At 42.8% G+C, this 12,796-nt stretch overlaps 1 protein-coding gene across 4 annotated transcripts in view; it reads right to left on the bottom strand.

Moving 5' to 3' along the window:
• Positions 1–12,796, bottom strand: part of sema4c (sema domain, immunoglobulin domain (Ig), transmembrane domain (TM) and short cytoplasmic domain, (semaphorin) 4C) — a 97,485-nt gene continuing 84,689 nt past the window's right edge. For all 4 annotated transcript variants that reach the window (XM_086031445.1, XM_086031444.1, XM_086031447.1 and 1 more), the window contains 8 exons: positions 11,604–11,779; positions 9,597–9,741; positions 9,041–9,254; positions 5,207–5,322; positions 4,127–4,284; positions 3,739–3,830; positions 1,215–3,520; positions 1–1,123 (listed from right to left, as the gene is read on the bottom strand). In XM_086031445.1, coding sequence (XP_085887571.1) covers positions 2,619–3,520; positions 3,739–3,830; positions 4,127–4,284; positions 5,207–5,322; positions 9,041–9,254; positions 9,597–9,741; positions 11,604–11,779 — 1,803 coding nt within the window. In that variant the 3' untranslated portion in view covers positions 1–1,123; positions 1,215–2,618. The remainder of the gene's footprint in view (positions 1,124–1,214; positions 3,521–3,738; positions 3,831–4,126; positions 4,285–5,206; positions 5,323–9,040; positions 9,255–9,596; positions 9,742–11,603; positions 11,780–12,796) is intronic.

Below are 12,796 nucleotides of genomic sequence, written 5' to 3'. Positions count from 1 at the left end.
TCAGGTTGATCTTTTTTATTTGTGTATATAGTATGTATATACACACATATAAAAAAACAAGGGCGTATGTACAATGATAATAAATATCAACGTGTTTGTACAACAAATAAGTTACTTAACATTACTTTAGAACAAACATAAAAGATCAATAAAATACAAGCAAAACTAGGTCAACGGGAATGAACACAAATGAAAATACCGCTCTCGAGTGGTTATGGCAAACAAATGTGAAGTTTGAAGACTTCTAAGACATGCATTTTACTCCAACAAAATGCCTCCACTTTTTAATCATTCTTTTGATTGTTTTTTTTCTCCTTCAAAATGCAAAGTAAAGCAAAGCCCGATAACACAGGTACCAGTGTATTCAAAGAATGTGTTTTAACTTCGTCATAGTATTGAATACCATCAGGCGCACACATTCTAGCACTGATCTGCTTTAAATCAAAAGCTTCATATTTGGTTTTTGGCAGCTAACAAATAATGATTTTGGTACATTGGTGAGCCTTCACAAAGAGGAACAAGAATCAGGTCCAGGAGATCACTGCTGACAGGTAGACGGGGAAACAAACAGGAAATCCATTAGCCTTAAGCCATTTTTTCCTTGAGGGAACATTTTGCGGCAGTTAAAATATTCAGAAAGCTTGCAGACATCAGCTCAGTGTTGCAAAGTGGACACACAGCTGAATATTGATCTGTTTCAGAAAAATAACTTGGGGGGGGGGGGAAGCAACAGAAGAACATGTGCAGTCTACTTTGGCTCACCCAAAGGTGAAGTGACACATGGAACACAGCCATGAAACAATCCTTTCCTTGAACCATAAGATCAAGGTCCCCCCCCACCCCTTCCAAAAAAAGAGCATTAGTGTTTTACAATACTGTATCATATCAAAAAAATCCAAAAAACGCTCAATCCAAAAAATGCTTTTGTACAAGGATGATGGAAATGCACAGTCCTTTTGCTGTTGGTCATGCAATATGTTGGTCTGACGGCCAAGGCCTCTTCGACCGTGGGGTCATTGGGACACGGGACATTTTAGACCCCTGTCCACAGTATTTTAAAAAATTCATGTTAACTTCTTGCGTTGTTCTCCTGCGCAATGCAGACGTGTCCCACACAGTTACCCTGTTTTGACGAGAAAGAAAATGTGTTAGATGTGTTAGAAAGTAAGAGTGCAAAAAAAAAAAAAATTGTTCGTGAAAAAGTGAAACAATACCTGTAACAGATTGAGTGGCGCTGTCCCACTGCAGCCTATCAACATGGATAAAAAAATCATTCCATCCTCCATGGAGGCTTTGTGTGTTTCTCATTCTGTGTCCACAACACAACAACCTCAACTTGGTCTCTGGGCATCGGATGTAAGGGATGGGCTTCACGGTGTCCTGTCGCACACTTGTTGACATTCAAAGCGTTGGACGTGTGACTGAGCGTGGTCGCTTCCTTCATTGCAGTGCAAGTTACCACTGTCACCGTACAAAACATAAAGCACTTTTTTGAAACATCCACAGCAGTCGCAACAGTGAGGGTTCAACTACATTCTCCATGCTTGTTGTCTTTGTGTTGTTGAAAGGTGTGCAGTCTTTGTCTTATTGCTGAATGCCAATAGCATCTTCTTTTCCCAGGGAATGAGCAAATATCCAAAACAGCTGACCTGACACATATATTTTCAACGACATGTGGTTCTCATGCACTTTTAGTACACTGAAGGTGCTTTGAAGGTCACCGTGCAGGGCGCAGCCTGGAATGTAAGCATTTGTTCTTCACAAAAGGTCAACTCACTCGATGACCGCTTGAAGACTGCAGTGGTCCTCAAGAAATAACACAATAAAAAGTCTTGGAGAAATGTCTTAATTCAAAGCAACCATCACAACAGACTGGGATTCACAAAGGAGAAAAGAAAAAGAAATTGGGCCAAAACATTTAGAGAGAATGTCCTTCATTGAGAAACTCCCTTGTGTCTCATTTGATTTTCACTTCAATAGCTCTCTCATTGTCTCTCACGTCTTCACAGAGCGCCTCATACGTAAATATGATTGTTGTCTTGCTTCAACATTAATTAGCCTCCTCTTGGCTCATCATTACAAAGAAGGGAAGACTAGCTTCCAGTTTTAAGTGCAGTACAAGCTGAAAAAAAAAAAAAAAAAAAAGGAACAGAAATTGTTCTCTCCATCCATCAACTGGTCTCAGCAAAGATGCCGGAAGACTTACTTGGTCCGCCCAACATGAATTAAACGTGCCCTTCAGACAACATCCAATGCCACTGGTTGGATTACCATGCCTATGGTGTACTCCTGTGTAAATACACAGTTAAGACAAATGGCCATTACACAGTGGAAGCAGAAAAAGTCCAAGACTTGGTGGTGCACAACACACAATAATTATGTGAGCGCGTGTTGGCAAACCATGGGTGTGAGTGTCTATATTTAACATGCTGTAAATGTCTACAGTGAGCCAAACAGGCATTGGCAGGGTGAGGGAAGGAGCAATGCTAGGTGACAACGTGTCACTGAATGAGAGAGAGAGAGAGAGAGAGAGCGAGCAGGCATCCTCAAAAGGAGGGAGGTAGGTTGGTTGTTTTGTTTTCTCCAACTCAAGGGAACGGAGGCGGCGGAGAAAAGGCCTAGACCGACGACTCCTCCGGGTTAGCGTCAGGCAACACGCTCCTCTGTTGCAGAGTGCGCCTAAGCTCTTCTTTGAATGGGCTTGAGTAGTCGTTCCCACCCATGCCCATGCCCAGGCCCCCCAGCCCGCCGCCACCAGCGCAAGCCCCGCTAGCCCTCTCCTCCCCTGCTGTGCTCAGGTTCAGGCGGATGTAGCCGTTGCTACCGGAGCCTCGGATGTTGGTGAGACTGAGACGGCTGGGGGAGTGGATGGGCTGGCCTGGAATGGCACTGGGTGACGCCGTGCTGCTGACGCTGTTGGGCGCCAGGGCGTGACCGGGAACAATTTTAAGCGAGCCGTCCGAGTAGTAGTAATTGGCGCCCGTCTCCCAGAAACGGTCCTCGTCGCTGGGCATTTTGCTGGGCACAAAGGTGGGCGGCTCCTTCGGGAGGGTAATGGGATAGACCAGGGTACTTTCCAGAGGCTTCATGTCGGCTCCCTTTCCAAGTGCCAGCTTCAGTCTCCTGCGCAGGTAGAGCGCCGCGACCAAGAGCAGGAGGCACGCGGCACCAAGGGTGATGACCAGCACCCAGAAGAGCCCCATGCTGCTGTCCGGGGCTCGGGCTTCCATGAAGACGGGCGCGCTTGCCACTACGGCCACTTGGTAGCGCTCCGTTTGAAACTTCACGCCCTGCTCCTCCGAATAGCAGATGTAGCGTCCCGCTTGGATCTGACCCGCTTCGGGGACAACTAGCGCCTTGAGGGTGCGGTCGAAGCGCGGCCCTCCGGCCTCGGGGTCGCCGAGAAGGAGCTCACGGTCGTTGACAACCCAGAAGGGCTGAGCTAGGTTGGAGATCAAGTGGCAGGGTAGCACCATGTCTGACCCCACCACCACTGTGACATTCCGAAGGCGAGAGTGCTCTGGGGATGGACGGGGAAGGAAGGAGGGAGGGAGGACGACAAAAGAAATGCTCATTATTCCAAGATTAACATTCCAGATAAACAATCTCTAGTCCACACAATTTACTCCGCTCATTCCCTCATTACATCGAGTGCATCCTCTTGTTTTGCCAACTTGTTCATGCACTAACATTCAACTCCCACAAGGGGCCACTGTTGAGGCACATCTCATCACTCACCAGGGTTTGGGATGGAGACAGGCTTGTCAAACTTTGCTTTTCCTCGGCTGAACCTCTCCAGCATGAGGTCTTGTGACAGAGAAGATGTGGATCTGAAGTGGAGGGACAGAGATCGACTTCAGTCATGATCTTTTGCTAGAATGTACTATAAGCAACGCTGGATCCAGTACGTGTACTGCATGCGGGATCAAACACTTAAACAGTACATAATCCAACGTAATCCAACTCTATAATCTACTCTGGGTTGCTCCTAGTGGAAAAATCACTTGTTTGAAGGGTTCAATATGGATTTTTGATTTTATTTGTCGATTTAAAATGATGTAAATAACATTTTAAGTGTCAAGAAAAGACCACAGATTTCAATGAACAAATTAGTGTATATTCGTACCCTCGGTGGAGGTCAATGCGAACACAAGCTCGACCCTCACTGTCCCAAGCGCAGTAGGGGTCTCTGGCGAGCAGACAGTCTGGCTGAGACTGATAGCGGCTGCAGTTGGCTAAGGGCAACTGCAGAACCTCTGAACGAGAGCCGATGTAGACATACTTCTAATGGGAAACAATGAGAGACAAAAGAGAACAGTAGATGACAGACTGTTGAAAAAGAAGATAAAGATAAACAGACAGACAGTGAGAGAGAGACCCAGGCGGGGTTGGGGGAGATAATGGGATAACCACTCTCAATTACAATAACATTTAGCCCACGACCCTCTTCCCAGTGCAATCTGGGCCGCACTCTTCACAAACGCTGCTATAAAACGTCTGGTATGGCTAAGTCAACATCAATGAGATAAACAGTGGGTTTCAAGGGCTGGCCACAAAAAACAAGAACAACAAAAAGCCATCAATAAAGGGGGACAAGCCACCGTGGAGCCTCAGGGACGGACGGACTGACGGTGTCAACACAGGGCAAGCAGACTGAGAAAACAGCAGGGCCTCGGCACGGTTTCAATTTACCGCAGCGGCCAAGGATTGTAATTACTGTTATTGTGAAGCGGCTTTTGCGATTCATGAAATGACAAAGGGCAGCCCGATGACCAAGTAAAAAAACCAAAAAAAACCCATAAAAAAAACAGCTCAGGTATTGCCTCTCAGGCAGTTTTGAAATGTTATCTCAAGTTGCAGATGGATATTAGTTAAAAAACAAAACAAAAATATGCATACATTTGCTAAGATAGTAACATGTTTTTTTTCCCCTCCACACATCTCAATCACAAATTGCTGCAGTAACTAGGAACAGATTTCACAAAAATCAATCATTCTTCTGTTTTTCTCCCTGCATTTAAACTGCCTGGCATTCGTTTGAAAAATGATTACTTGGAATTTCCGAGCGACAGCCCGTATGCGCCACGATGATATCTTCATGGTGTGATTAATCTGGGAGTGTTTTTAGACATACAGTAGCTTCACTAGGGCAACATCACAACATCTTACATGTAGCATCTGGCAAAGAACCCAAAACTGTATTTACCTTGGAGTGGGAAATGGTCAGGCTGTCTACTGGCTGGGCTATGTCAAACAGCTGGATTTCTTCGATCACATGGGCTTCAGAGCCCAAGATAACCACCCTCTGCAGCCAGCCTTCAGCTGGAACACACCAAAGAGGAAGCAGAGGAGGAAAAGCAAAGTGGATTAAAGTAAGTTCATTTCTGTTTCATAGAAAAGCGGTTCGGAGAAAACCACTTAGCATGCATTATGACACAATATTGAGACACAACATCGTCACCATCTTAAAATAATGGCCAAAGTCATATTTGGACCTTAAACATTCCCTGAGGATGCTGCCCACATATGAAAGAGATCATTCAATTCAAATCATTGAACTTGGAAAATCTATCAATATTTTTTTGTTAAAATCAATCAACACCCTAAAGGCACACACCAGATGATGGTTTGCAACTTATTGACAAAACACACCTTTGAAATTTTTAGTCGCCACATATGAAGTACTTCTAAGCACTGGTGGTGTGATTATGCGCCCCTATTGCAATACGGGGACGAGTGACGGCAGTATAAAGACACGTGGTGGCCAGTTCCTAAATTCTATGGCGTACTTTAAAAAAAACACTTGACATACTGCTACGTTCCAATCCAGACGGAGCTGGTTCGATTTCCCGGGCAGTGCTGCAATACTCGGCCGGTTCTACATATGGATTAAAAAATGCGTGGTTTGCATTGAGAAGGCCATCCGGTGTGAAGCAGTGCCAAACATACAGTATGGTGCGAGTGACTCACTGTGGTGAGTCTAGTGACCGGAAGTTCGAACAACTTTCAAGTACTTGGTAGAAAGGAACATGCACGTGTGCACACACCCCCACACACACACACACACACACACAAAGCAGGCATACAGTTTGATCACGCTCCCCTATTGCAGACTGGTGTCGGCCAATTCCTAAATTCTCTGGCGTAGTGTTGTAAAAAAACAAACAACAAACAACAAAAAACATCACCAGGCGGTCCCCTCTCTCATTTCTCTTTCCCATCAGCTGTTCCCATGTTGCGGCTAATAGCTAATCAAGCCGGTAGCCCAATTGGCACAATGAGCACACGTCTGCCAAGGACCCTGTTGAGTTTGTGCTGTGAAGCACAACGAGCGGGGATCTGCACTTGGCTCAGGAAAAGCCAGCATGTATTACAGCGCCTGTGTGCGTGTACCATGTGAGCCTCGTGAGTTGCCCGCACAAACACCGTGTCCGCCGCCTCGAAACAGTCACATGCCATACAGTTGTCACTTTACCACTGCAGCTATCTGAATGGTAAGTGGCTTCCCCTTTCATTTACGAGACAGGCTGCATTCAAATTCACATCAGCCCGAGTTTTCTATCCGATTCGTGATTAAGATATCTCTTTATTATTTCTGATTCAAGCCAAAACAGGACACCTGCACACGGGCCCGACGGCCACTCACAAGAGATATTAATTAAGTCGCACATACGCTGACATTTCCTTTGATGCATGAAGATGAATCTCGGCATGCAAAGCAAGCACTTAATTGAAACCCGGCTGAAATGTGGCCAGATGGCGTGTTGTTTTCTGCCACCTTGCCTGTTGCCAGTACCTGTCCAAGTATATTGCCGAAGGCGGAAAATGCTCATCCCTTCAACAAATACGACAATATGTGCTGCTCATCTAAATAACATACACACTGACTAACATTTAGCAGGATCTGGGAAATGCAGAATAAGAATGTTCTCTGCACTATTTTCACTACCAGCACACTATATACACCAGGAGGCGTGTAAAATAACAATAATGTATTCCCACCAAGCGATACGATTCAGTTAGACTTACAATGACACAGTTTAGGATAAATGAACATTGAACAAGGTACAGCTCTATGAGTTGACACCACCCATAAACAAGACTTGAATCCCCACAGGGTTCCACACAATTTTTTTTTTTTTTTTAGTACGAGCAGTCACCCTAAACTTAAAATTTTAGGGGAGCACACTGTAAATTGACTTGCAAAATAAATATTCACATTTCTTCTCATTTATTCACTTTATTACTGATCATATGCAGCCACTCACCCCGAAAACAACATTTCCTGCCTTTTTTCACCATCACCGTTTCCTCTCAAAACGATTTGGACTCATCGTGATTTGTGTGTCTTCTGGCACATCAGGTTTATTAGGGAGAGGGTAATCACTAGTGGTCCTCTTTGCCATTCTTCAAACTTTATGTGTTATGTTGTGTTATGTATGAGTTATGTGAAACCTATACATTTGCACGAAAACATCAAGAAAACACCAAGAATTGCAAATCACATTGGCCAATCGCAGCTGGTGATACGGCCTTAAAATAAAATCCTGGATTTCACCCCACCGCCCAATTTCCAATTTGAAACTATCAGTATTGTTAACCTTTTAATACAAAGAAAAATTTAAAAACAATATTAAAAATTCTGAAGTCGCCCTTTATATACAACCCTTAATACATTTTAATAAAACATTAAACATGTTCAACAATGCAACATCAAAAATATCCCCTTTGGGATTTTATGTAACAACTAAACTGTCGCTGAACATAAAATAAATAAAGGTGCTGCTTCCCACACAAAATTAACCTTTGTCCCTGAACATCCTGTGAAGAATAGCTGGAGCATGCCAGGTAGGATGCCTAGTCACTATTTAAAAACATTTTTGGTAAAATAAATGAAATAAGTAAAATGCTTTAGATCAGAGTGCCCAACCAGTCAGGCCACATCCACTGCGGATTGTGTTCAACTGGCCATTGATCCACAGTTGTAACACATTTGTAACAATTGAAGAACAATCACAATAACGGCATTTCAACTACGGGGTAAACAATTAGTTAGATTAGTCCATTAATGAGAAAAAAAACACAAAAAAAACAAAACAAAACACAAAAACAGAGTTACCTAACGCTGTTAGTTTAAACAGCGTTATTCCCAACATTGTTAACGGGGCATTTAAAAGATAGAGTGCTAATGCTGCTGTAATGTTGAAGTTAAAACGTCCTCGATGCTCTCTTACTGGGAAGCTACACCAGCAGTCAGTAAAGTACATCCGGAGAGTATTCACAGCGCTTCACCTTTTCCACATTTTGTTATGTTGCAGCCTCATCCCAAAACAGAATAAATTCATTTTGGCTCTCAAAACTTCTTTACGCAGCACCCCAACATAAGAACATGATGTATTTTTTCAATTTTTGTATTTTTCTTTTTGCCAATTTATTATTAATATATTAATTAATTATTAATGATAAAAACCATCATTTTTCTAAAATTATTGTTTTTTAAATCCAGCATTTAAAAAAAAAAAAAAAGAAAAATACTTAACAGTCAGAAGTTTAGCTATCGTAAGTTTGCACTGCCCTTAAACAATTTGGATGATGTTATGTCTTTGGAAGGTTCTGATAAGCTGTGCTTGTTGACAGGGGGTACTTTTATATGTTCTGTATATCAGCAGTTGTGGAAGCGCTACATAAATAAAGATGTATTGTATTGTATTGTATTCCTCCTCCAACACACCTGATTCAAAGGATCGGGATCGTTATCCGGCTTCTCAGAGCTCGATGATGAGCTGATCATTTGAATCAGGTGTGTTACAGCAGGGAGAGATGGAAAACATGCAGGAAAGCGGCCCTCGAGGACCAGAGTTCGACACACCTGATCTAGAGCCAGTCCCGGACCGTACACCACCAAAGGTAATCCAGAGAGAAATGCTCAAAATTGTACAATTTGTACTTTGGTATCCTGTGCAACTTTTTGCATTAAAGTCATACCAAATGACAGTGCTTGGGGAAAACTGGCAAACCAGAAACATGATGCAGTTTGTACCTGTGCCAAGGAAGAGAACGTTGTAGGCTCTTTGGTCTAGACCAGTAACCCGATCCACAACCAGCCTTGTGAAGTTCACACCCTTGGTGAGAAGCAGGGGACGAGCAAGTGCTTTGTCCTCCATCAGTGGGTGCTTCTTGGCAAAGTTGAGTGTTGCATCAGGTAGCTGCAAAGAGCTGTTGTAGCCGCTTTCCCTGTCTGAGTTTGTTATACACTGCAGCACAGACAGAAAAAAAAAAAAAAGCAAAAGACGGGAGGGGAGAATTGGATGCAAGACAGAGCAGAAATTTAAAAGGAGAGGGAAAGACGAGTTCACAGTCAAAGGGACAAGAAGGAAAAACAGGGAGAAGACGTGTTAGCATCCTGTTTTAAAAAAAAAAAAAAATCTTTTCTTCACTCCCACGCCCTGCCATTACACCACTTTCTGTGTATTTTCACTGTCATCCTGGATCATTACACTAATAGCTGTTCTTGTCTTGTCACCTCTTTTTTTTCCACCATAATCCCATCACACCACAACAGTACAACCAGATTTCCTTCCTTCACTGTTTCTTACCGATCCAGGCCGTGGGTTTGGAACAGGTCCAGTATAGCGCCCCCACCTTTGGGATGTCTCCCTGTATTCCTTGTAGGAGCCTTCAAACACCTTCTTCACATCACTGATCTGGTACTGACATACCGCCGACACGTCCACGTCACCCCTGAAACATTGCGGGCAAGGCAAGAAGTTAGTGATGTGCGGTGGCGTAAAAGGAGAGAGACGGATTAGCTGTCATCCTGTTGTGAGAAATGTGACGTTTTGCTTGCAAGAAGCTTCTGTGATGCAGCACACCCAGCAAGGAAAAAGAAGAGTGGGAGTTATACGACAAAGGAAAACAGGGAAGGGAGAGTTAAATAAACTGACATTGTTAAAGGATAGAGATAAGAGTTATCCTTAAATAATGACTATTGTTATCTACAATTTGTGCCTTAAAAGGAAGTCAACGCAAACATTTTTTTTCAAGAGTATGTTCTATGCAAGCCCACTAGTTGAAACAAGGCATTCTGATAAATATTGCGTTTGTGAAATAAGTGTTAATCCACACCATTTTGTCTTCTGTCGACTGAAAATGACATCACAACTGCTTACGACCAATCACGGCTCAGATTCAGAAAACAGGTCAGCCGTGATTGGTCGTTGTGAGCAGTTGTGATGTCATTTTCAGTCAACAGAAGACAAAATGGCCTCCCCCGGAGATGGTTAAAAACGAATGCATTTTGCTGCTTAATTTATATTCCACAAAAGTGGATGCAAAAGTAATCAGATTGCCGTGTTTCAACTAGTGGGCCGTCTGGGAACATATTCTTCAAAGAAAATATGCTTGGATTGACTTCCGCTTTATTAATACTGTTGTTCAAACAGTGACAAAGTACATTTTATTTGAAAATGACAAATTATTTATTGCTACTGTGACAATTATTCCTCGATCGCGCAAGGAACCACATTTGGCAGTAAGCTAGGTGACTTCAAAATGGACTCAGGACCTTTAGGGCTTGTACTGTGAGGTGCGTGCTTTTTCGATTGCGAAATCACAGCTCCTGGGTTTGTGCGATGAATTCAATCTTAAAACTGCACTGACATTTTAGCATGTCAAAAAGATAGCAGATTAGTTCAGATAAAGGCTTAAACTGTAACTCATTATTCGAATAATATCAAATTATCTTAATGTTATCTTTTTTCAAAAGCTTGGGGGCTTGAAGCAAATCCCCAGCAAATCACATGGAGTAAAAAGGATTGAGATTCATTTCACTGAATGAAGAAACAAAGCTTTAAGTTCAAAGCTGGTTCACTTCGCAACGTGATATCTCAACGCGGAATACAAAGTCTCCAGTCAAAGCACACTGCCTCGAGACAGGGGATGTCTCAATTTCGAGAAAAAAAAAAAAAAAAACAAATTCCTGCCCTTGCTCCGGTTTCCTTTGTTGTCAAACTCATCAACACATTAAACTTAAGAGGGTGTCCCAAATTTGACATTTGCACTTCTTTTATGATAGGACACTCTCTGTCTCAATCATTTGTCCGTCCATCCATCCATCCATTCATCCATCCAGCCATCTCTTTATTGATCTACTGCATTACGATCAAGATTAAGATGAGTTGCATGCCCTAATTACTGGCAAGCAGAAACAATGGACATTTTATGATAATTATTTATGATCATCGCAAAAGCATGAAAACAAATACCAGCTGTCTTCTTTGATTTTTGGTTCATGGAAATTGTTGCTGCATATCAAACAATCAATATACAGATTTGACTCGTGTATAAAATGCACAATTTTGGTGTAAATACCAAAGGTTGCGAATAATCTATTGGAGCCATTATTTCAGAAGCCAGGGGGATTTTATTGAAAGCCCCGAGGATCAAACATGTTGGCATTGCAATGTATTGTCTTCCCTGATATCAGAAGTAAATAATCTTAATATTTGTTATGATGCACCGGCATCATAATTTTCCAAACTGGTTATGATTCTTTTTTTTTTTCAATCATTTTCAGCACTGGAGTCGTGTCGAGTTAGACTCACCATTGAGCGTGAAAAATGCCAAAGAAAGTAGTCCCCCTCCAGTCCTGCCCCGGTAGTGTGAAGACAGCCCGGAGGTTGTTGAAGGAGACATGACGCTCGGGGAGGGAACAGTCCAGACGAGCTTTTTGGAAGGTGGTCCATTTTTTCTGCAGGGTCCGGGTACCACCAAGATCACCCTGAAGAAGAGACATGCCAGGTCATTTGCAAATACACAAAAGCCCTTCCAAGTTTGACGTCGCCAGCCAATCTCAGTGCACACTTCCACAAATAACCATTCACAATCATTTTTGAGCATCTACGGGACTTGAATGCAGCACACGCTGATTAGGAGTCATATCAGCTGCTATGAGCAGCAGCTAAAGATGCTATTGTGACATTTCATTAGCATGTGTGTCAGGAAAAGAATCATTTATTATTCAGTTTTACTACAAGTATTCCAATTGTGCCTTTATTTTGATATAACACCCTTAGAATAGCCATTGCGCCCAAGAATGTCATTCTGATAGTCCTCAGTGATGGTGTGTGCACTAGGGAAAAGATTAAGAACATGGTAATGGTGATAGTATGGCCGTTAGAATGAGACATAGCATACTGGTGCAAAACCATTACCAGTAGGATGCAGTGAATTATTCATTGCTCCGATGCTTATCAAGTGTGGGCATCTGTTTCTAATTTCATTCAAAGTACTCTATTGTTTTTCATAGACACACATTAACGGGCATTCTCCATATAACTGTGCAAATACAGTGTGGTTAATTACACACATCTGCACCCCGTTAACAATTAGGGCTCTATTTTCATAGACGGTGCATGCGGAAATGCTGGCGTACGCTGATTTTTGTGCAGGGGCAAGCCTTGCACCAGTCTACACTAAGCTGGATGTTCCGGTGCACCACGTGTGTGCCCTCACAGATACGCCCAGACGAGTTGGTGGCAGAAAAGCAGTCGAAAGTTACGTCTGCTCGGACCACGTCTGAATACTAGTCTAACGTGATTTTGGGTCATTTGGTCAGGGCATAGACAGACGATCATTCATAAATACGCAAAAATCAGGCATCAAATCAAATCAATTCTTTGAAAGCATTCTTAATATTAGCATTCTTATTAGAGTTTTTATATCGTACCGGGGTTGGGGAGGGAAGGGGGAATAAACGATCGGGACATGTTTAATTACAGATAAGTCATCAGTCAGC

The sequence above is a fragment of the Filicampus tigris genome, chromosome 5, assembly GCF_054856515.1.
Source record: "Filicampus tigris isolate MCC_2025a chromosome 5, RoL_Ftig_1.0, whole genome shotgun sequence".
Lineage (NCBI taxonomy): Eukaryota > Metazoa > Chordata > Actinopteri > Syngnathiformes > Syngnathidae > Filicampus > Filicampus tigris.
Note: the sequence above shows the minus strand (reverse complement) of the source record. Positions and strands in the feature narration are given on the sequence as shown.